This window comes from Sander lucioperca, chromosome 15 (genome assembly GCF_008315115.2).
Source record: "Sander lucioperca isolate FBNREF2018 chromosome 15, SLUC_FBN_1.2, whole genome shotgun sequence".
In the NCBI taxonomy this organism is placed as follows: Eukaryota; Metazoa; Chordata; class Actinopteri; order Perciformes; family Percidae; genus Sander; species Sander lucioperca.
In genome coordinates, this window is record NC_050187.1 from 32903937 (window position 1) to 32928799 (window position 24863).

General features: G+C 41.3%; 1 protein-coding gene across 1 annotated transcript; it reads right to left on the reverse strand.

Moving 5' to 3' along the window:
- Nucleotides 1–4006: 4006 nt before the first annotated feature.
- Nucleotides 4007–5175, reverse strand: LOC116061654 (G-protein coupled receptor 4-like). The gene is made up of 3 exons (XM_031315964.2): nucleotides 5056–5175; nucleotides 4620–4807; nucleotides 4007–4524 (listed from the first exon to the last, which is right to left on the reverse strand). The coding sequence occupies exons 1-3, from the start codon at nucleotides 5170–5172 to the stop codon at nucleotides 4023–4025; spliced, it is 807 nt and encodes a 268-aa protein (XP_031171824.2). The 5' UTR covers nucleotides 5173–5175; the 3' UTR covers nucleotides 4007–4022.
- Nucleotides 5176–24863: the final 19688 nt, after the last annotated feature.

Consider the following 24863-nt stretch of genomic DNA (forward strand, 5'->3'; position numbering starts at 1 on the left):
GCATAAATCGACCTTCACTCCACAGCAATGTCTCCAAATGTGGCAACCAAAGTGACCAAAACTCCCCCTCCCCCTTAAAAAGATAAATGACTTATCTGGAATGACATCTCAGTAGGAAACCTCCCTGAAGGGGCCACATGCCATTCCTGTTGAAACATGATAGTCTAAAGTCAAAAGAAAAATGAAGAGGAGTCATCCTTCTGAGAGTGAACAAAGAAAGAGAAAAAAGTAGGATGAGGAGGATAGAAGTGGTAAGTAGAGCAGATAATGAGGATTAAATTGTGTAACAGTAACTGTCTGAAAGCTGTCATTTAGCCTTAACTATGGGGGAGAGGCCTTTGTACTTCTTGTTGTCAATGGAACATTATTTAAGATCTGTGACAGTATTTGTTTCTAGGTTGGGTTTTCTGTTTTATTCATTGTGTGAGTTTTCTGTGTGTATCTTAATGTGTATCTATAGCCCTGCCCTGCATGTATTCCCTTGTACAGCTGTATTGTGTCTACCCTTGTCAGCCTATGTTTGTGTTATCAGTCCTCGTTGACGGGGCAGCTGAGCTAGGTGTCAGCAACGGGCAGCTGAGCTGGGGGTCAGCAACCAGGCAGTAATTACGTGTGGAGAACACCAATTTTCTTTGTGAATGAATAATGTATCGTAAATACATAAATGTTCTTCCTTAAAATACAGGGGGCATAAGTATAGACACCCCTATGTTAAATTCCCATAGAGGCAGGCAGATTTTTATTTTTAAAGGCCAGTTATTTCATGAATCCAGGATACTATGCATCCTGATTAAGTTCCCTTAGCCTTTGGAATTAAAATAGCCCCACATCATTTATATTTGAGGCCTGGCCTCTGATTGATAGGAGGTCAAAGATGGAATCAAACAGTTCGGTAGGCAGTGGTGGCCTAAAGGTTAGAGATGCGAGCTTGTGACTGGGAGGTTGTTGTTTCAATCCCCAGACTTACAGGATCAAACCTGACTGGGCAAAGTGAAAGAGCAGTGCTTGTCCCTCCCTCATTACCACCACTGAGGTTCCCTTGAGCAAGGCCCTTAACCTCCAACCACTCCAGTGGAGCTGCTCAGTGGCCAGCAGATCAGACTGTGGTATGAATGTGTGCAACTGTGTGAATGTGATCAGGGCGTTCCTGCAAAAGAGAGCCTGCCTCTCAGTGAACCTTCCCTGAATATGTGATATGGAAAAGATTTTATTTTTCATCATGTTCAGTGATACACTATTTTTGATATACATACAGCACAAACAGTGATTGTTCATATTGTTCGGCCATAATCTCATCACGGCCATAATCTCATCACAGTTGTGTTTAAAAAAAAATCTGACCTCTAAGACTTTAGCTGCAAAATGAGGTGCTGTTTGGCAAAATAAAAAAATACATCACATCCAGAAGACAAAGAAGTGGATCTGATAAACTCTAAATGCAAACCAATACAAGGTGCCTGAAGCTGCACAAACAGAGTGTGTTGAAGTATGCAGAAAAACCCAAACTGGTCATCAAACACAAGTCAGTTTTTCTCTTCACAAAATGTCATTACTTAGGTTCACTCTACCGTGTGTCTTAATGACAATTTAAGTTAATATGAACAGAAAAATACTTCACACATAGTATATCATTAGACAGGTGCGTCGGAGAGGGACGAGTAGGTCATGAGTTGCAAAAGAGAAGGTGACTGGTGAAACCCACAGTCACCTCCTACAAAAGATGGCTTTTGGCTCAGTAAGTAATACTATTTGCCTGATGAAGGTTTTGTACCAAAACATTGCCAGCTATTAAATCTACAGTATCTTTGCAAGTTAGACAGTGTGCGGAGGTTTCTTTGCAATTCATTTGTATGTATTTATCTTAGTGAGTCATCACACACACAGAGGCCAAAAGCTTGTCTATGGCCCCTTTCCTCATGAAAATATACAGAACTAAGTCTGCAAGAGGACTCAACCTAAAAAACAAAAAAGACAGGCTTTTAACAATAATGTAAATAAGTAAATGTCATGTCTGGCTGCCCTTGTCAGACAGAAAATGATTCTGGGCAGGAACCGCAGCGTGTAAATAATTAGCACCAGGACCAACATTGCCACAATTCGTCGTTTTTCGTCAGGGTGAACTGAGATGGAAGCAGACAGGACTTTGAGGGTCCCAACCAGAAAGAATATGAGCAGTGGGAGGGGAAGGAGGAAAAATATGCAAGTGATAAAAATTCTGGAATAACCCAAAGTTCAAAAAAGAGATAGACAAGAGAACCCATACACATGCATTAAATGGAAAGATGTCAGAGAGAGGGGGGGCTGCCCATGGACAGGTGCCCACAGCAGTTGGGGGTTTGGTGCCTTGCTCAAGGGACCCTCCATAGACTGCATGAGGTAAACTGGCACTTCCCCGCTCCATACTTGGTCCGTACGACTGAGCTACTACCGCCCCAATCTGCGTGCCCATGTTTAATTTGCTCTGGCAGATTTGACTAGGCCCCCTGCCATTCAGATTCCCAGCAGCTTGAGACAATGGTCGTTTCGTTGCTCCTACTTTTACATTAATACATGAGTATTCTTGCATTGCCTCAGCGCTGTGGGGTAAAGCCTGGCTACACCACATACATTCTGGGATAGGAGATAATAAAAAACACTGGGTTGTTTGCATTTCTTTAATCCAATCACAATGGTCTTGGGCATTATGCTCAAGATGCAGCGATCATGGTGGCTCTGCAAAACAGTGGAACATTTGCACCCGGCAAAAGAAAACTCCCCATAAAATATTTAATGATGTTTACTGTTTACACAATACAGCAACATGAGCTATTTCAATTAGTGTTTGTGAGGAAAAAAGTAGCCAAAGGAGCAATCTGCAGGTATACATGAGAGTCTATACACAAGAGAAAGCAGTGGGTTGCCGTGATTGTGAGAAAAGATTTAGCTATAGGAGCTATATGCTGAGACACAAGAGAGTCCACACAGTAGAGAAACCAGTGGGTTGTAGTGTTTATAGTAGGAGATTAAACCAAAAGAACAATATTCAGATATGAAAATCATACATGGACAACACCATAAGCAGCATAAACCATTTGAAGAAATGTGAATATAAGTGTGTTACTTTTTCATTATTTAAATAAAAATGTATGTATATATTTTAGGTCTGGGCTCTGATTGATAAGTGGTCAAAGATCAAATTATTACATTATTACATTACATGTCATTTAGCTGACGCTTTTATCCAAAGCGACTTACAATTGCTATATATCAGAGGAGTTTTTTTGATTGTTGCGGGCAAAAATCCTTGATTACGCGGCACGTTTTCTTAAAAAAATGCAAAGGAATATGCAGGATATTTATGCAATTTTATGCAATGAAAGTGCGGGAACTTGCAAAAATTGCGGGAACTTGCAAAAATTGCGGGAACTTGCAAAAATTGCGGGAACTTGCAAAAACTGCGGTTTCATCATGGCTTTATCGCGGGGTTTGCAGCTTTTTGATGATGTTCACGTCGCGTAATTACGTCACTTCATAATGTTCCCATGGCAACAGGGGAAAATGGCTGCTCTTGTGTGAAGTAAACGCAACATTCTTTTGCAACGAAAATGCGAGGATTATGAAATCATGCAAGCCCCGCATATTTTGTGTGGAAATCTGCAATTTATGCGGTGAAAGTGCGGCGTATTTGAAAAAATCCGGCCCTGCATAAAAATGCGGACTTTGGCTGATTATGCATTGAATTATGCAATCGCATAATCCTGTTTTTCTGGAGGGACTGTTAAGTGTCTTGCTCGGGGACACATTCGTTAATGTATTGTAGTGGGACTTGAACCCAGATTTCCCACACCAAAGGCATGTGTTATATCCACTGCACCATCACCACCACCATCAAATAAGGGATCTGGAATAATCTCATCACACTAAAGCTTTAAATGAGATGTTAAACATCAGTAAATAAAACCTGGGATTTAACAAATCATGTGCTCGTGAAAAAAATCTGATATCTGAGACTCTGAACGATGCTTCATTCATGTTGTCATCATTCATACTGTTGAACTGGTGTCATCACTGCTGTCCATTCTGCAACAACACACACAGGCCAAAAACTTGTCTATGACCCCTTTCCTCATGAAAACATACAGAACTAAGTCTGCAAGAGGACTCAACCTAAGAAACACATGAGACAGGTTTCGGAGGGCCCGGTCATCATGTTTTTTCAGAAGTAAGATGATCATGGGCAGAAACAGCAGTGTGTAAATAAGCAGCACCAGGACCAACATTGCCACAGTTCGTCGTTTTACGTCAGCTGGAACTGAGATGGAAGCAGACAGGACTTTAAGGGTCCCAACCAGAAAGAATATGATTAGTGGGAGGGGAAGGAAGAAAAAGCTGGCTAAGATGATTACTGAACATTCTGGAATATACCAAAATACCAAAGTGAAGCAAATGGCAAGAGAAATGACCCAGACCAGGACACAGACCACCACAGAGATCTTGATGGTTCGTCTGAAGCGGTACCACAGTGGGCAGGCGATGACCAAATACCTGTAATACAAGATGTAAGACACAGCTTCAGAATGATATAGTAATACAATGGTCAGACACAGAAGTAGCTACACACATTCTGGATAGACAGATACCTTTCCAGGGCGATGCACACCATGAAGCAAACACTGGCCGTCAGACTAGAGCCATAAAAAATAATGCCTATTTTATCTATTTTCTGGTCCTTAGGTTTTGCCATCCAATCGATCATGCAGCAGAACTGAATGAGGTCAGAAATGAGAAGGTTGATGACGTAGATCGGAGCAACATTATCCTTTCCCACCTGCAGGAAAACATTGGTTAAAGTAAAGAAAGCAGTTGTAAACATGTTCTGAACATCTCCTCCCAAATATGTCTGCAGGGTCCAATCAGCTTTATGTACATTTTAATTATGGAGAAAATTATTCCTGTAAATGTATAGGTCATTTCAAGACTAAATCCCAGCCCTCTGACATGTGGCCCCCAACTCAGATCAAGATCCTTTACAGACAGAGACTTTACACAAATAGATCTCAGTCATAATGTACGTACCAGAGAATAAAGAGCATAGATGGCCACGAGGGTCAAAGGAAGTCCAATACAGATGATTATGCATGTCCCCACACATATGATGAATTCTGCTTGGTTGCTGTAGGGACCACAGCTCATGTCCTGTGAAATGTTAAATCCTTCCATTCTTCAGAGTGAAACCTGTGTAAGAAATCAGTTTATGAAAAGTATTTATTTATTTATTTATTTATATATTTAGTGCCCCTTTTTATTTCAGGATGTATTTCATAAGCATAATACTTTTTTTGATTTAATGTTGAATAAAATTACATTCCATAGAATATGCAGCCCTAACTGTGCTGCCAAGTAAATAGCATCTCGGTGCTCCTGTGCCCAAATTTTCAGTGCAAAAGAGTGTCATTGCAAAAACAGTCCAATTCACAAAGATCAGCTCTAACAGCCACACTCAGTTACAGTGAAATGATTAGTGTCTTCAGAGACACTACCTGTTAATCTAGAGTTTTGCATTCATAAGGAGTTGGGGCATAGAACAAAAATCTAGACTCTGTACAAAGGCATTCTCTATGAACCCCTCCCTGCATCCACAACTATTCATTCACATATCTTTAATGAAGGCCCTGTACACTTAGTCCCCCTTTCCCCCCAGTCCAACGCCCCTGAGAAGGAGTGTCCTCCACTCCCCTCCACCTCTCTGAAAAACGACCCCATAGGTAGTTTGTACGAGCAGCAATTACGACTCATATTTACATTTTATGGTTAGGTGCCGCCCTCTAGTGGTTGTAGTAATTTTGACGGCAGCAAAGCAAGAATTCATGTAACGTGGTATTATAACTGAGGGTAGCAAGCCCCCAGGAAGTGCACTGGGCTTTGAAGCCAATTTGACATAGTGGTCAAACAGTGGAATTAACACTTCCGTGTCCGTCACATGATGGGGCCAAAGTATTCCCATAGACTTACATTGTGAAAGAGATCTCTGTAAATCAGTGGACACATTTTTTTGAATGTCTCAACCGATATACGAGATGTTGAACTTTTTCAGCTTCATGAGTCAGTGAGCAACTCTCATAGGAATGAACAGGGTTCATTGACTTAAAGTCACACAGTACTGCCTGTTCATCTACAGTTTCTCATGGGCAGATTTCAAATTGTGCTTTTAAAATACCATGTACATTTCCTGCTTTAAAGTTATAGCTTTGTTTATATTTGGTTTAATCATGTCCTTATCTAACATTTGTACTCGAAATGTTTTCTTAAAAATGCCCTGAATACAACGTGCAACAGTTAAAGAAGGAACAAAAATAGACAGGCATTTACAACGTGTAGGCATAGTGCATCAGAAAGACAGACATAAACATCAAGAAATTCTGACACCCTTCCAATAACACTGTACCTTAAAATCTTCCAATCTTCAATATCAGTCCAGTATAAGGCAGGCTCCTCTTCCCAAGATTTTTGTAACTGGAAAGGTTTCTGTTCAATCTACTGTCTTTAACATAGCCTTATACAGTGATACAGTGTACAGTATACAAGTGAGCCCAAGAGTAACTACACCATACCAAGAAAGCTTTTGAAGTCTTGCCTAATTCATCAGAATTCATCAGAATTAGGAAAGGTCCTGGGAGCCAGATGAAGGACATACTTTAGTAATCCCAAGGGGCAATTTAATTTTTGTGTTTACTCTGTTTTTATAGAGATTAAACACACATGCGAACAGGACCCATACACATGCGAAAATGGAAAGATGTCAGAGAGAGGGTCTGCCCATGGACAGGTGCCCACAGCAGTTGGGCGTTTGGTGCCTTGCTCAAGGGACCCTCCATAGACTGCATGAGGTAAACTGGCACTTCCCTGTTCCATACTTGGTCCGTACGACTGAGCTACTACCGCCCCAATCTGCGTGCCCATGTTTAATTTGCTCTGGCAGACACGTCTTGTCCCCCAACCATTCATTCTGTTACTGTATTGCATATTTCTTGCCTAAAATGTTTTTTTTTTAGAAACACATTTTAGTGTACTGTTTATCTGTAACTTGAGAAAATGTTTGACCAGGCCGCCATTTTCTTCCTGCTTAAAAACAGACCAAGCACCGCCTCACTTGCTCGTTTTCGTTGCCCTTGAAATGGATGATTGAAATAATGGATAATCAGCAGATTTATCAATACTGAAAATAATAATTAGTTAACAATTCAAAATTAGCTCCACCATAAGCAACTACAACACTGGCTTTTACATTAATGCATGAGTAATAATCTAATGATTTAATAGTAAACAATCACAGTGGCTCACTGTTTTTAAACCTCACACTGGTAGTATCATCATCAAATCAGTTTTAGATCAATTTTGTTTTCCACTTTGCTTCAGTTGATGTTATTGTGCTAAAAGTGACTCGCAGAGGCTAAAACTGAGAGTTTAGAGCCAAGACTGAACACAAGAGGACAAACACAGCTGCTGTGACGAGGATCATGTGAATTTGGTTGCTTCTTGCATTATTTATAAAAAATCTTTATGAGTTTACAACATCCTTCCTGTAGATAGAAACATACACTACAGTTGAAAAGTTTGTAATCGCCTGCCACAAAAGCTTGATTGGGTCTAGTCAGGCAGCTGAGAGGACTACTTATATTTTACTATGTTTTTTTAGGTTGTAGAACGTCCTCCTGATATTTTGTATAAAGGGTTTGTTTTGTACATGGAGAATAAAATATCATGTTATAATCAACATTCATCTTGACTTCATTCGCTTGTGTCTCCTGATTGAAACAGATTGGTAGGAACCAAACACTGAGACACAAACAAACAAAACTGTATCTCCCAAGTTTTGCAAACAGGTCTAACACAGATATGTAAATACGAAGGGTGTGGATTTAGAATGACAAAAAAACATTTCCTCCAGCATCGTCAAACACATTTTTAATTGAGTTAAATATTTTTGTTTATAACATTATTCGGTAACACTTTACTTGAAGGTATCTACATAAGAGTGACATGACACTGTCATGAACACAGTCATGACACATGAACCCTAACCCTAACCCTAACCCTAACTTGTCATGACAAAAACCGAATGACACTTGCTAAAATAAGCGTTATGTCATAAACGTTTATGACTTGTTTATAATGTTTATGACACGTTCATGACAGTGTCATGTCACTCTTATGTAGATACCTTCAAGTAAAGTGCAACCCAATGAAAATTCAAACGTCATCCTTTGAACTTCCAACTCACTACTTGTACACAAAACATTCCCCAAACACACATTAAACAAGACCACATCAATTATCGTGGGTTTTACAGTGGTTTCAGTCATGACGTCAGCCTCAGTTGTTTTTATTTTACTGTCCCTGCCTCCTTCCCCTGGGCTCATGCATTTCTGAGGAACTCTCCAGACTTTCTATCTATCCACCAGATGCCTCATTTCCCAAATATACTTTGTTTTTATAACCCTATTTTTTTGGATTGCTCCCCTTTCTTGTTAGCATATGTACCGTCATTTCACTTTTTGTCCACTGCTGCACTTGAAATCTGCTCTTTTATGTGCCAGTGCATCTCTCTTGATACGTCTCAAAGCATCAAATGCTTTTTGTACAATTTGTTTTTTTAAATACCATACCAGTAGCAAGAAGATATCGATCCACCTACAGGCTTTGTCCGCAGTCAGAGTGCCGACCCAGGGAGCCTGGAAGGTGTGGCTGAAAGATGTGGTGGTGATGTCAATGGAGGTGGGACTCATGAGGAGGAAGGGGACACACACCCACTTAGGAGAGATAGAGAGAGAGAGATAAACCATAGATACACATATACAGTATATTGAACAAAATTATAAACGCAACACTTTTGTTTTTGACCGCATTTTTCATGAGCTGAACTCAAAGATCTAAGACTTTTTCTATGTACACAAAAGGCTTATTTCTCTCAAATATTGTTCACAAATCTGTCTAAATCTGTGTTAGTGAGCACTTCTCCTTTGTTGAGATAATCCATCCACCTCACAGGTGTGGCATATCAAGATGCTGATTAGACAGCATGATTATTGCACAGGTGTGCCTTAGGCTGGCCACAATAAAAGGCCACTCTAAAATGTGCAGTTTTACTGCATTGGGGGGTCTGAAAAACCAGTCCGTATCTGGTGTTAGAGCTGGAAGAGAACACCTCTCCAACGCCATCGAATGTGACCATTTGCCCACTTAAGTCGGTTACGAACTGCAGTCATGTCGAGAGAGAGAGAGAGAGAGAGAGAGAGAGAGAGAGAGAGAGAGAGAGAGAGAGAGAGAGAGAGAGAGAGATGAACCCAACCCTACCCCTAACACCAGATACTGACTGGTTTTCGGACCCCCCCAATACAGTAAAACTGCACATTTTAGAGTGGCCTTTTATTGTAATGCAATAATGATGCTGTCTAATCAGCATCTTGATATGCCACACCTGTGAGGTGGATGGATTATCTCGGCAAAGGAGAAGTGCTCACTAACAGATTTAGACAGATTTTTGAACAATATTTGAGAGAAATCTTTGAGTTCAGCTCATGAAAAATGGGGGCAAAAACAGAAGTGTTGCATTTATAATTTTGTTCAGTGTAGAAGTACAGCTTGATTCCATTGCCCACCTCTACTTTCTCATTCAACTGGGCAATAGAAACAACACGTACTTATCACAACACAAATGTTAAATGTCAAAGCTTGTTACTGGTTTTACACACAATGTTGATATGTGTGATTAAGTTGTTAGGTATAGCCCCAATCACAATGTTTGTTTACAACAACTTCCAGATAAAAAAAACTCCTGCGTCCCGTAAGGTTCCATACAATTTAATGGCGCTGAGCCACTTATAGAAATGACACCACCCAAACTAGCAGTCAGTCCAACCAACCGGCGGTGAGAAGTTGATGTTCGTAACGTTTATCAAAGACGTTAGCAAAGCAACACTGTACAGAAAATGAATACAGCAGAAACCTCAGATAGGTCGGACCTTTGTGTTTAAATGTATATCTTTAAATGTTACAGTTATGGCTGAAAATGACAACAGGAATAAACAAGTTTGTTGATTTTATCTCTGCAATTCAAATCCACTGCCATTTGTCTACCCGGAAGTGATTTTTGTGTTTGCGCGACGTCACGGTGATTCAGTCTATAATATATCTCTATACAAGTTCTCTATACAATTCAAAGTACACCTGAGACCAATGGGGATGTCTTTAGTATTGGTGGTAATGATGATTGGGAAAACAAATCAAATGGGTTACTGTTGGAGTCCATAGGAACTGCTGTGATCAAGAGTGAAGGCCAACATTGCTGCCAATGGCATCACAACCCAAATCAGCCCCAACTTTGGATCGTACACTGTCCCAGCTGTGCCAGTGATGAAGGTCCCGCCAACCCAGGTAGCTGCATGGTGCACACACACAAAACACACCACAAATTGTAAGTGACAAACAATAAGATTTTATGTTTTTCATCATAATGCATTGTTTTAATTCTGTTTCCTGTTTATTTTGAAAGGTCACTATGCACGTTTAAAAAACAGAAACGAGGTGAACAGTGTAGACACGGTAGTCTGGATCAACGATGGTTCATTTACCAGATAGTTCCGGCACCGCCGGAAGTTTCACCGAATGTCAATGACATTATGAATGAATTAAAATTAGGAATTAAAGCAATTTATCGATAACATTTTTTTGTTTGTAAAGAGATTCATGAGTGTTCAGGCTATCTTAAAGAGCTGTTGCTAATGAATTGTTTTATTCTCGTCTTTGGTCATTTACATGACCCATCCCTAATGGGTTTATTCAGACACATTATTGAACTCCAAACCAAACTTTTCAATATGTACAGTATACCACCAGCACAATATATGCTGACCTCATAAACATTTGAAAAGTCTACATATACAGAGGAGGATATGATGGATACAAGATAAAGATATACACACATCCTCACAAAAGTACAAACATAAAACACAATACACAAGAAAACGTTCTGTCTTAAGGAAATAAAAGAGCAACTTCATCAAAACCATCCTGCGATTATGCACACACAGGAACAAACTCACCGGTTGTGGTGAAGATTCCCACCACCAAGCTGATGTCTCTGTTCCCTAACAGGGCCATGTCCGCATGGTTTGCTTGCGTCCTGTTTCCATCCCTTTTGGATTTGATGGAAGCCCAGATGCCAATCCCGAGCACCAGCAGGTAGAATGGCGGCTATGAGTCCCGGGACGTTAAGAACAAAGAAATGTACAATAACCACATCTTACATTACAAGGATACCATTGCAAGTACTAAAACCCACTACTACTCCAGTATAATCACTGCCAATAAAGGAAACTCCAAGACACTGTTTTCCCTACTAAACATTATCACCCAACCCCAGGACTTTCTCCCCCCCTACTTGTATACAACCTCCTTCTGCAACTCTATCATGTCCTTCTTCACTGAAAAAATCAAGAACATCCACCAGCACCTTGGACCAATCCCTCACCTCAACATCTCAGCCGACTTTCACCCATCTACACACTCATTCTCCTCCTTCTAGCTTCCTGCTATTTCAGAAATCACAGAACTCACCCGGAAATCCAAGCCATCGACCTGTCAACTTGACCCCCTCCCCACACAACTTGTTAAAGCCTGCCTTCCCTCCCTGGTCCCATTTCTGCTATCATCCACTCCTCTCTCACCACTGGAACTGTCCCTACATCCTTCAAAACTGCTGCCATTACTCCAATCTTGAAAAAACCTGGTGCCAACCCCTCCAACTTCAACAACTTCTGTCCTATATCCAATCTACCATTCATCTAAAAAATCCTTGAAAAAACAGTTGCCTCTCAACTACATTCTCATCTATCTCACAACAACCTGTACAAACAGTTCCATTCCGGTTTCCGCCCACTGAAACACCACTTATCAAAATCACCGACGACCTCCTTATGGCAGCTGACTCTGGACTCCTCACCATCCTCATCCTCCTCGACCTGAGTGCAGCCTTTGACACCATCTGTCACACCACCCTCCTCAACAGGCTATCTTCCATTGGCATCACCCACACCCCGTTAGAATGGTTCACATCTTACCTCTCTGGACGCACTCAATTCATTCAACTCAAGTCTTTTAAATCCATTCCCTCCTCCGTCACTTCAGGTGTGCCCCAGGGCTCTGTCCTGGGGCCCCTACTCGTCATCATTTACCTCCTTCCCCTCGGCAATATCTTCCGCAAATTTAACATTCACTTCCACTGTTATGCCGATGACACTCAGCTCTACCTCTCCACCAAACCCTTGTCCACTCTCCCCCCCACCTCCCTTACTAATTGCATCTCTGAAATAAAAACCTGGTTTATCCAAAACTTCCTGAAATTAAACAGTAATAAAACCGAGGTTCTCCTCATTGGCACCAAATCCACTCTATCCAAAATCGACAGTTTTTCTTTAACTATTGATAACTCCCCCGTTTCACCCACCCCCCAGGTCAAGAGTCTGGGTGTCATCCTTGACAGCACACTATCCTTTCAACCCCACATCAATAACATTACCCGGTCTGCCTACTTCCACCTACGAAACATCAATCGCCTCCGCCCCTCCCTGACCCCCCACACTACCGCCATCCTTGTCCACAGTCTCAACACTTCCCATCTGGATTACTGTAACTCTCTCCTCTTCGGCCTCCCTCACAAATCCCTCCATAAACTTCAACTGGTCCAGAATTCAGCTGCCCGCATCATAACTCGAACCCCCTCCATCCATCACATCACTCCTGTCCTCCAACAGCTCCACTGGCTCCCGGTCCAGTTCCATATCCAATTCAAAGTCCTCCTGTTTACATTCAAGGCCATCCACAACCTCCCCCCCCCATATTTGTCTGATCTCCTCCAGGTTCCCGATCCCTCCCGCTCCATCAGATCCTCCTCCTCCATACACCTGTCTGTCCCCTCTGCCTGTCTCACCACCACAGGGAGCGGAGCATTCAGCCGCTCTGCCCCCCGTCTCTGGAATTCATTACCACCCCAACTCAGAAACATTGATTCATTCCCCCATTTCAAATTGCAACTCAAAACACATCTGTTTAAAACTGTCTATTCCACTTGATGTCAATTGCTCTGCCTCTTTCTGTTGTTTTATTGCGGTTGGTTCGGGCATCTGGTAAGGATGCCCCCTGGGCGCCTCCCTAGGGAGGTTTTCCAGGCACGTCCAGCTGGGAGGAGGCCTCGGGGAAGACCCAGGACTAGGTGGAGGGATTATATCTCCAACCTGGCCTGGGAACGCCTCGGGATCCCCCAGTCGGAGCTGGTTAATGTGGCTTGGGAAAGGGAAGTTTGGGGTCCCCTGCTGGAGCTGCTACCCCCGCGACCCGTTACCGGATAAGCGGAAGAAGATGGATGGATGGATGGATATTGCGGTTGTATTTTTTTTTTTCTGCTTTAATGTCTTTTATAACCCTGTACGGTGTCCTTGAGTGCCGAGAAAGGCGCCTTTAAATAAAATGTATCATTATTATTATTATTATTATTATTATTATTATTATAAGAGCTATGCTGCCTGCCGGGCAGCTTCTCAGAGCACACAGTACAGAGAGCAGCCAGGCCGCAGGCTTCCTTTGGCACTGGACCTGATTCAACCTGGATAATTGAACCATGTTCAGTTATTCAGCACCTGGTTCAACCTGAATACCATGAACTGTGGTGTGTGAGTGCAGGGAGTGGCTGCCAGAGACCCTCAGGCTTTAGGACTGACTTGCTGTTCTTTACAGAAAACTGCAGTAGACTCAAGCAAAGAAGGCAAAGACAGTTGATCAACCCTTGATTTACAATTGCTATAGCAGCTCACAATGATGCAGCTTGTGTGGAGTCTCTTAGCATGATCTGGAACACTAATAGCATATTTCATGTTTAAGGCAACTCTTTTTTCCCGGAGAATAATGCAACATTTTTCTATTGATGATGATGCATATGGTATGTGGAAAATGCATCATCATCAAGAGAGAAATGCTGAATCATTTAGCAGAGAAAAATGCTAGTAGAAGAAAAGCATAATTATTAAGTTAATTCTTTTGGTACGGCACACTAAAATCACAACATTTTGGTCATATTTGTTGTAATCCAAAAATTGAATTTGCACTTCTCTAAATTACAGTTTTGTATTATGTATTTGTTACACACATTAATCATGTTACATTTCCCCAAGATCCTCAAAATTGGTATAAATAATAAGTTTATATATCACACCCCTAAAATGTATTGCTTGTTATAATTCAAATAATAAAAAAAAAAACGGGGGCTCTTGGGTACATTTTGAGAAATGGAATAGCTTCAAAATCAGGGCCTGTATGTTGAAATTAAACATAGAAAGCCAAATATAAATCCTGTTTTTATTTATATTTGTTAATGCTAATAAATAAATAAATTGGCTAGTTTTCCAGACTAAATAGATAGAAGGTTGAACATATAATTATAGAAGTTTTTTGCTTTCCCACTGTGAATAAGATAGGAAGGAAATAGACACATCTCATTATCAAGGTCGGTTCTGTACAGATTTATTGTGGTAATCCTACTTTGAATGAAATGAAATCGGAGCCATAGAGCAGAAACAGCCCTCTAAAGCCTGAATGTACAGTCTTTCTCCAAAGTTTATCATTGTGTGCCTGCAAAACAAGTTCTACAAGGCATGCTTTTTCCTTTGTAACTGGAATGTCTCTAACCTGATATTGAACCTAAAAATGAAATTGAATCAAGCCCTTGTGAATTGGAGTGTTTCCATGTTGCCTCTCTGGTTGAGTTATTAAATAATGTCAAAATCATGTAACCATAACTCATCTCTGCTTTAAGCACTTTAGTTAAATAATGTTGACATAACATTTCTATTCTACGCACTTCAATTAAATCATGTAAACATAACATATGCTTTAGGCACTTCAGTTAAAGTGTGTTAACATAACATATATGCTTTACATACTTCAGTTAAAGTATCCCTCCTGTTGTCCTCGGGTCAAATTTGACCCATTTTCAAAGTTTCTATATCATAAATTTGGGTTTCTTTTGAAGAGATGAAATGCTGCAAAATACCGTAAAACAACTAACAGAGAAAGAGAGAACTGCAGAAATGCTGCACTTTATTGTCGTTGTCATTGTATCCAGCGGGCAAACAATGAGACAACAATGAATGTGCTGTGAATTTCACACAGCAAAAACATATTACAGAAATATTAATATTACAAAATACATCTCATTCTATATTCTACTCTTACAATGTGTATACATAATACATTGTAAGAGTAGAAAATAGACAGATTTTTAATCCATTTTACTATAGGTACAAACAAAACAAGCAAATGCCTTTCCAGGTTGTTTGAGGAATGTACTCTGTAAAAAGGTAAGCCTAAACACTCCATGCTGCACATTTTTCAGTCATTTTTATTCTGTACTGTACATGCTGCACGATGGTACAGAGGGGGGTCGTCGTGGAGTGTCTCATAGGTTTCATCCCTGTAAAAAAAAAACATTGTTGGCAAAGAAAGACACCTGACAACCAAAAAAACTGTCATTCTGTTTCAGTGTCATGAGCGTTCAGCAGCGACAATCACTGAGGATAACATCCAATGAGAGGTTTAAAGACAGATAATATGCTCTGGATCCCAGTCAACCAAAGCACATCCAAAAAATCCATACAGATCTACAAAGAGATGTTGGTGCAGCAGGACAGGGCTCTACGGAAGCCCTGAAAAGCAAGGTGAAAAAATTAAATTGCGCAAAAGTTTATCTCCCATTTAGGAGATATTATCTCATCATAAACATTTAGGCAGAATTAAGCGCTTAGTGCACGATCCAAAGGGAATTGAAAGTTCAGCCAAATGCAGCATAACAAAAGGTTTTACCTTCTTAAGCCCTATTCACACGGGACTAGTATTACCTGGGGGCTATAAGATAGCAACGAAGGCCGTCTGTGATCTTAATCCTGTGTGAATCTGCCATGTCTGTAATTTGTCAAGTAAAAAAGGGGGGGAGGGTTCTGAATAACATGAGTTCCCCTCTACAAATGCCTACTGTAAAACAAAATGGAACTGTGCATAGGCGCCAAATTAAAACAGGGTTCAAGAGTGTAGATATAACGTCTAATAAAATCATATGGAGACTGCCCACAAGATAATACGTACTTATTAGGATTAACTTTAACCCTTGTGTTGTCTTCCCGTCGACCATGCAACTTTTTTTGTCAGTTTTTCTGATGTTTTTGTCCATTTTTTTTCTTCACTTTTTTGATGTTTTTGTCCATTTTTTCCTGCGTTTTCGTACCATTTCCCGACATATTTTTCACTTTTTTCAAAGTTATTTGTCTTTTTTTTTCTTCAAATGCTATAAAATCAGTCCTTCCAGAAGTCTTCCAGAGTCTTTTTGTGATTGTTGCGGGAAAAAATCCTTGATTATGCGGCACGTTTTCTTAAAAAATGCGATGGAATATGCAGGATATTTATGCAATTTTATGCGATGAAATTGCGGGAACTTGCAAAAATTGCGGGAACTTGCAAAAATTGCGGGAACTTGCAAAAACTGCGGTTTCATCATGGCTTCATCACGGGGTTTGCAGCTTTTTGATGATGTTCACGTCGCGTAATTACGTCACTTCATAATGTCCCCATGGCAACAGGGGAAAATGGCTGCTCTTGTGTGAAGTAAACTCAACATTTTTCAACTTTCTGCTAAGATATATGTGACTTTTTTGCAACGAAAATGCGGGGATTATGAAATCATGCAAGCCCTGCATATTTTGCGTGGAAATCGGCAATTTATGTGGCGAAAGTGCTGCGTATTTGAAAAAATGCGGCCCCCGCATAAATATTCGGATTTTGGCTGATTATGCATTGAATTATGCGATCGCATAATCGCGTTTTTCTGGAGGGACTGTAAAAAAAAAAGAAGTGAACTGATCATTTAATTTACTTGTGAAGAGCGTTGTGGGAACATCCACAACTTCTTTTTTGACAATTTGGTTGAAAGAAACCCACATTTCTGATATACAAACTTTTTGAAAATGGGTCAAATTTCTCAACAGGAAATCTTTGGATCTTTTATGAATCCTCTCTTCAAACAGGGTTAAACAGTGTAGATAGGACATCTGATAAAATATATCAAGATAGTATCACCTAATTAGAAAGTACACTTTAAGATACTATCTCCTACGTAGGAGATACACTTTCTGGCCAACAATGCCCGCAATATTTTTTCCACCTTGCCTTTCAGGACTTCCGTAGAGCCGGGTGTTTTTGCATCTCAAGATCTAGATCGATGTCTAGAAAGTTTTAATTAAGTTTTCCTCAACAGGAAAACAGTGGGTATGTTATGAATCCTATCTTCTCTTCTCTCCTTTATATTCTGCCTCTATTTCAGTCCTGAATTTCTCCCTCTATGATTGCCCCGTCATTGAGCCTCATCCCGTCCTCTTCTTCCCTGCCGCCTGTCTCTGGCCCGGGACTCGGTGGCAGCAGCTCCAGGTCCTTATTGGAGCTGCTCGTGCTGGCGGCTCTGGCAATCCTGGTGAGCGTCTGTTCGTACGGCGAGGGCAGGTAGACCATGAGGAACACGCCGTCCGTCACGTCCTGCTCGGAGCTGGAGCTGGGCAGCTGGTGCTGCCCCCTGTTGCGCCGGATGGACGACAGCAGCTCGCAGTTCCTCTCGGGATCCTGCAGGTCCTCCAGGGCGATCACATTGGCCAATCCCAGCTTGCCGCCGAAGCCGAAGCCGAAGCCGTGGCGGCGGCGCCAGATCAGGAAGCCCAGAACGCTGAAGAGGAGGAGGAGGAAGGAGATGGTCGCTATGGTGATGTAGGCAATGGATCTGGCGCTGATGACGGCCTCACCTGAGCTCTGGCCCTGGGAATCAGACACAGAAAGGTTAGACTGGATCATTCATACGTGATCATTGCATCACAATATGCATTGTTTTCCTTTTTTTTCCTGTGCGTTAATCAATTCAATTTTACAATTCACTTGAAGTTAGGAAAGTGAGGAAAATAAATAATTGAATGTTCATATTCATTGTTTTAATGCAAATGTAGATTTTCATGTTTGACTTTGCTCATTTGATCAGTGCATCACAACTTGCACACAAAACGAAAACCTTGTATGTCCAAAACCGTTGCTTTTCAGGAAATGAAAGACGCCAATTTGAAACAAATGTATTGAGATATTATTTACCTTCAACAAAGTCAGATGAAAATGCATTGTGACCGTTTAAATATTTGTAAAAACCCACAGACAGACATAAAAGGTGACCAATACCATTGATTTATGAAAAAAATTTAATATGATATTATTTTTTTCGTGCATTAATAAATTCAATATCACAAATAACCTGCACAAATAATACTGACATATGTCTGTATTAATTGTTTGAATGCAAATAGTAGGTTTTCATGTTTGACCATATTATTTGGAATAGAAAACATTTTGGATGTACTACACTGGGCTCTGCTGTTAAAGTGAGGTGATCAAATGTCTATTTGTCATTAAAAAACGTAAGTGAAATTGGTAACAGAGAAACTTACAATAATAGAAAAATCACATTCAGTAATAAAGGGAAGACTGAAGTCGGCTGGTGTTGAGATAACATCTGGCCTACAGAGGGAGCTGTTTGACACAAACATCTCTTTGGCCTCTTTACAGAAATTAATCAGTAGCTTACCATCTGTACCATCAACACTGCTGAGTGTTAGTGTGAGCACACGGTTACTGGATGAACTGCGAATGCAAATTTAAGATCTGATGAAGCAAAATCAACAAGTCTTCCATTTTGCTGTAGACTTTTGAGTATCAAATCTAAAAGCGCTATATAAATGAATTAGAGCTGTGCAATATGGAGAAAATCAAATATCAGAATATTTTGGACTAAATACCTCCAATATTTCACAAAATATTTACACAATGAGATCTTTGATAAATAATCATCAGTAATGTGGATATGTTGACTAAGTGGGTAAAGGCAAATAATAGAACAGTTATAGTAAGTCTGGTATGTTTAGGAAATGACATCACTTTAATGCAGCCTTTAAAACACTTGTCATATTACTATATTGCGATAGACGAAATGTAAGACAATATCTATCCTCGTACATCTATGTCGATATAAAATCGATATATTGCCCAGCCCTAAAATGTATGTATAATTATTAAATTGTTTCCTCTTTTTTTTGTTTTTTACATTTTAAAAGATTTTACTGAGAAAAAAAATACAAAACACTAATTGACTAAATGACGGTGATCATCAGTCCCAACACACCCGTCAGATTTGGGATGAACTCACCGGTGCCTGTCTGTCGGTGGAGGGCAGAGCCGAGGGTCCAGGCGACCAGTCCAGAGAGTCCCGGCCGGCCGGTCCAAACTTCATCCAGCTGCTCTCCAACAGAGACCGCATGGTGGAAGAGTGGAGGACGTGAAGCCCAGCCGAAGCCAGAGGGCTACAGGGGCCGAGAGAGCTCCGAGAGGGGTACTCTGGACGGTGGACGGAGAGACGAGGAGGATGAGTCGGCTGGGAGCGCAGAGGGACACTGGCTGCCAAACTCAAGAGATCAGCCTGAAATGATAACTGTGAGGGGGAGGAGGGAGGAAGAAACGAGGGCAGCAGACAGTCCGTGTGTCCAGCTGAGAGGAGACACGTCACCGTTCCTGATGGGAGGATTTACAGCTGCTGGGAGCTGACAAACATTTGTGTGTGTGTGTGTGTGTGTGTGTGTGTGTGTGGGGCTGGGCAATATATAAATATTATATCGACATCGATATATGAGGCTAGATATCGTCGTAGATTTTGGATATCGTAATATCGTGATATGACATAAGAGTTTTTGTCTTTTCCGGGTTTTAAAGGCTGCATTACAGTAAAGTGATGTCATTTCTGAACTTACCGGACTTACTAGCGGTTTTATTATTTCCCTTTACTCACTTAGTTATTATATCCACATTATTGGTGATTATTAATCAAAACTCTTATTGTGTAAATATTTTGTGAAAGCACCAATAGTCAACCCTACAATATCGAAATCGATGTATTGGGTCAAAAATATTGTGACTGGATTTTCTCCATATCGCCCAGCTCTGTGATTGCCCAGCTCTTTCTTGTATATGTGTGTGTGTGTGTGTGTGTATAAAAGAGACAGGGATGAAAGGAGTATGTGATTGCTCAGCAAATCATGAAAACCAACTAATCCAACTCCATGTTGACGGCCATTTGATTGGTGGAAAAAAAAGTTAGATATTCATTTTTTACACAACTGATATTCGCTAACTCAGTTCATATACAGTTTTGTTGTGACAACTTCAGATGTCCATATCAAGTGAACTCTTTTAAAAGGAATTAAGGGTAAATAATAGGGGTGGGGGAAAAAAAATCAAATAGATTTTTTTGTGACAACTTTTAGAACCGATTATTTCCCTAGAATCAGTCGACACATTAAGTTGAACCAAAATGAGGAACCGAAATTTGCATTCTAATCTAGTCCGATTCCTACCGGTTGCGTAGGAACCGGTTCCATAGTGGAACCGGGTTTCGGTACCCAACGCTACAGGAGTGCTGTGTGGACTAGCCAGACCCTCCTCAGCAGCGCGGTGGAGGAAGTTCTGACAATGCCAGACTATCGTAGATGTGAAGATGTGAAACAGTACATCACAGCTTTAAACACATGAGATAAACTGCTTTTATTGTACAACACACAGAGCAGACAGGCAAAGCCAGAGCAGGTTAGAAAGTTCAGGAGGAGAGATCACAGATGCTTTTCTTTTTTTTTTTTTTTTTGTTGATATCAAAAGCAGAAAAAAGTTACACTTTTAGAAATCACAGTCACGACATACATTAGCTGACCTGCCGATGCCGGTCCAGCAGCGGCGCATTCGCGGTCAGCGAAGGAAGCAAACGGTCAAACTAACCCCCTGAATGAGTGTGCAAAAAGCCTGCGTTCATAATCAGGAACCCTCTGCACATTCATCTGCAGGGATACGGATGGACACATCATACATTTTTACTATTCAATTTCAAAAACAGCCTAAAAATCACACACAAACCATTCGCGGTGTCCTTCTACGTGTGAGTTTGCATCATTCAAAGGGACACAGACAGTTTGAATGTAATTAAATAGTCCACTTTGTCCGAGTCATCCAGTTTACACATTCTGTGGTCACCAACCCCCCCCTCCCCCCCCCACACACACAGACATCAACCTTGTCTTTGGAGCGAAGAAACTAGTTACACTTAACTGTATGCAGGTAAACAATCTTGTCATTGTCAGGGGTTCAAGTTTAAGTGCATCATTTAAACTAAGGTGCAGTTAAAAAAAGAAACAGAGGCATAGGGAGAGAACGTTATGAAGCCCAGCAAAATGGACTGTGGAGGTGGGCGTGGTCTGCAATCAGCTGCAGTGGAGAGAGGTGTGGGGATAGAGCAGGAGAGCAGTGCCAGGTGAGTTGATTGTCTCAGCTGTTGGTTGTCGTGCTAATTAAAGCTCTCCCTTTATATGCTGTTGGAGATGGTTTTGTTCGTTTTGTTAAACATTGAGCAATGGGCCGTCGGAGGTGCATGGATTGTAATCGTAAAGTTGTGTTAAAGGTGCAGTAGGTAAGACTTATAAAACTAATTTTCTGTCATATTTGCTGAAACTGACCCTATGTTCCAGTAGAACTACATGAAGCAGGTCATTTAAAAAAAAAAAATAATCTGGCTCCTCTGGCACCACCTACAGCCTGTTGTGCAATTTGCAAAAAATCCACAGCTCCCTGTTCAGATGCACCAATCAGGGCCAGGGGGGGTGTCTAACTACGTGTCAATCACTGCTCATGCACACGCATTCATTCTCCTTTGTGGGGGGAGGGGCTTAGGAGACCGTTTTGGGCTTTAGCGGAAAGGGGGGAGGGACTGAGAAGTTGTCGATGTTCAAATTTTTTGGCTAAGTCCTGGATCTTTGCAATCCTACCTACAGCACCTTTAAGTGTGAGCAGTCAGAGTGGCTCAGTGGTAGAGCGGTCGCCTGCCAATCGGAAGGTTGGTAGTTTAATCCCTTGGCGAATCCCTTGGTGAATGGTTCCTGCACTATGTTAAAGCGCTTTGAATAGTCGTTAAGAAAAGCGCTATATAAAAACAGGCCATTTACATGTCTGTGTTCTGTGCTGAAGGTAACCCACGGTGGTAGCAAATCCTGCTACAACAACATCTAGTCCAATGTTATCCAAGCCAATAAGTAGGGGTGTGCCCAACTAAGAATTTTCATAGTTGAATCTGAATTGTAAAACGAGCACTTTTGTGAAGGTAAATATAAGCTGGACAATAGCCCTATTAACTTACATTGTAGCTTGTTTTGCCGCTGCCGATTGCAGCGATCTCGCTTAATACTGGACCAATGATTGTTGTTCCCATCAGTCACTTAGACACTAAAACATATGAAATTAAAGCTGCAATCAGCGTTGGATGGGCCCTCGCGCCTCTGCGCGTGTCGGGGTAACTGGCGGACGCCGCTCCTTGTGACCGTGCATTTGCGCGGCACTCAGACACTGCAAATCGTCACCAATGAAAAGGGAACTCCCTGCTGAGTTCAATGATACCTCACACAAGGATCTACCGTAAATGGTTCAAATGTTATAAAGGGGGTGTGGCCTGCATGGGCGTGGTTAAAGTATAGGGGGCGGCTCAGTATCACATGTAGACCACACTTTATAAGTTTCATGTAAATCGGATGATGTTTGTCATATAAGGCGCATTTCCTGTTGCCAGCGGGGGGCGCTATGACCAAAAGTAAATATTGGCCTGTATATGTCCTCAGGCCTGGACTCTTGTTGATTGTGGGAAATTTCAAGCAGATACGACAACGTACACTGTAGTTACAGCCACTTTCTCGTTCATCGCTAAACACTCAAAATGGCCGCCACGCCACACCCACAACGTTTGACGAAAAGTTTTTTTTTTTAAATAACTTTTCATCTTTAAAAAGGTGTTGAGATGGTACATCCATCGGATGAAAATCTCTAGGAGGAGTTCGTTAAAGTATAGCACCTTGACTTTTAGGCCTACTTCCTGTTGCCACTAGGGGGCGCTATGACTTTTAGTCAATTTTGTCCGGTAAATGTCCTCAGAGTTAGAGTCTTATGAATCCTGAAAAGTTTCCAGCCAATTGGACAATGTACACTCACGTTACACCCACTTCCTGTTTTGAGGGCGAAACGCACAAAATGGCCACCCCGCCACAGCCACGCCCTATGACGAAATTTTTTTCTTTTAACAACTTTTCATCTTTAACGTCTTAAGATGGCACAGACCGAATTTGAAGTTGATCGGATAAAATCTCTAGGAGGAGTTCGTTAAAGTACGACGTGGAAATGGCCAAAATCGCACTAATTTCGAACTTTCAATTGAAAATGGCAGACTTCCTTTTGGGTGTAGGGTATGGCTCCAATGACGTTTTCTGTGCGTATTGACATGATACATATGTGTACCAAGTTTCGTGAGTCTACGTTAAACGTACTGCAGGGGCTCAATTCTTTTAATTTTGTAGGGGGCGCTAGCGAGCCATTTTTTGGGCGCCTATTCCCGAAACCCTTAAAATACGTAAATTTTCACCAGACTTAATGGGCCCGCCAAATTTGGTGAGTTTTGAATATGTTAAGCCCCTCAAAAAGGCAATTAATTTGCCGGGAAAAAGAAAGAAAGAAAGAAAGAATAATTCCTTCAGTTTCAATAGGGCCTTCGCCGCTGTCTGCGCTCAGGTCCTTACTAGTGGTAATAAGTTGATGTAGGGGTGTATATACTGGTGGTAGTGGGGGGAAAAAAACGTTGAAAACATCCTGGTACGGCTTACGATTCGACGTGTGCCGAAAACGTTGAAAAAGCGCCAAAAACGTTTTTTAAAAAATAAGTTTTTATTTTCAGTTTTGACATGGGAGGACAGACAAGTGCATGGTTGACGGGAAGACGACACAAGGGTTAACACGGAGAACTAGTTTGGTGAAGTTTAGTTTTCCACATTTCTTCAGCAAGTTCTTCGTCTTTTTTTTTTTTTAGATACACTAGCAATCAGTCTGAGCTCTGAGCAAGGAAAGTACACTAGGTCACTGCCTTCAATCTGTTCAGAGTCCCAGTAATCCCTCAGCTGCACCATAAGACACTAAACTGTAGATGATTTTTACTGTAAATTATTATAGTTAAAATGTGATTACAGTTTCCCAGCACAGTGACAGAAGAAGGAGCTTTTACAATGGTGAATCAGAAAGCAATCAGAGCTTTAAAAATCCAGCAGACTTTGTTCTAAAAAGCTTTCTGGTGATGCTATGACAATGGAGGGATTTGGAACATCTCTTCCATATTGAACCGTATCCCCAAGTGCATAAAATCTGCTTAGAGTGCAGATGGAAGTTTGTGCTCGTGATGATCTTGAGCGTGCCACATTCATGATTCGATCTTAATCCCTGCTCTATATGTCAAACGTGCAAAACTCAAAGAGTTTTGTCGTCTTTAACATAAGAAACACAAACAATATTCCAGACTTAAAGCGGGATAATCATCACATCGACTGACTGAAAGAAAACCAGGCGAAGTAGAGATCGACACAAACTGTTGTCGCGTGACCCCGACACATTAGTCGACTGCTTTTCTTTTAGATGGAAACGCTGGCATGGACTTAACACCAACTAAATCCTTCCCTGCACTGCTGATCACACTGACGGCCGGCAACATCTGTCCACTCGCTGCCCGCCCTGGAATGGTAGGGAAATGGGGACAAACGGGGACAGGTCAGGGACACTGGGAGGGGCCGAGAGACAGCAGAGACGGGACAGGACACAGGCGACGAGACCTACTAATGCTGTCTTGTCATTTACTG

Coding starts and splice junctions, on each gene's coding strand:
- LOC116061654 (XM_031315964.2), bottom strand. CDS start 5,172: ATGAGCTGTGGTCCCTACAGCAACCAAGCAGAATTCATCATATGTGTG. Junction 4,808..5,055: donor TCTATGCTCTTTATTCTCTG/GTACGTACATTA, acceptor GTTTTCCTGCAG/GTGGGAAAGGATAATGTTGC. Junction 4,525..4,619: donor GTGTGCATCGCCCTGGAAAG/GTATCTGTCTAT, acceptor CTTGTATTACAG/GTATTTGGTCATCGCCTGCC.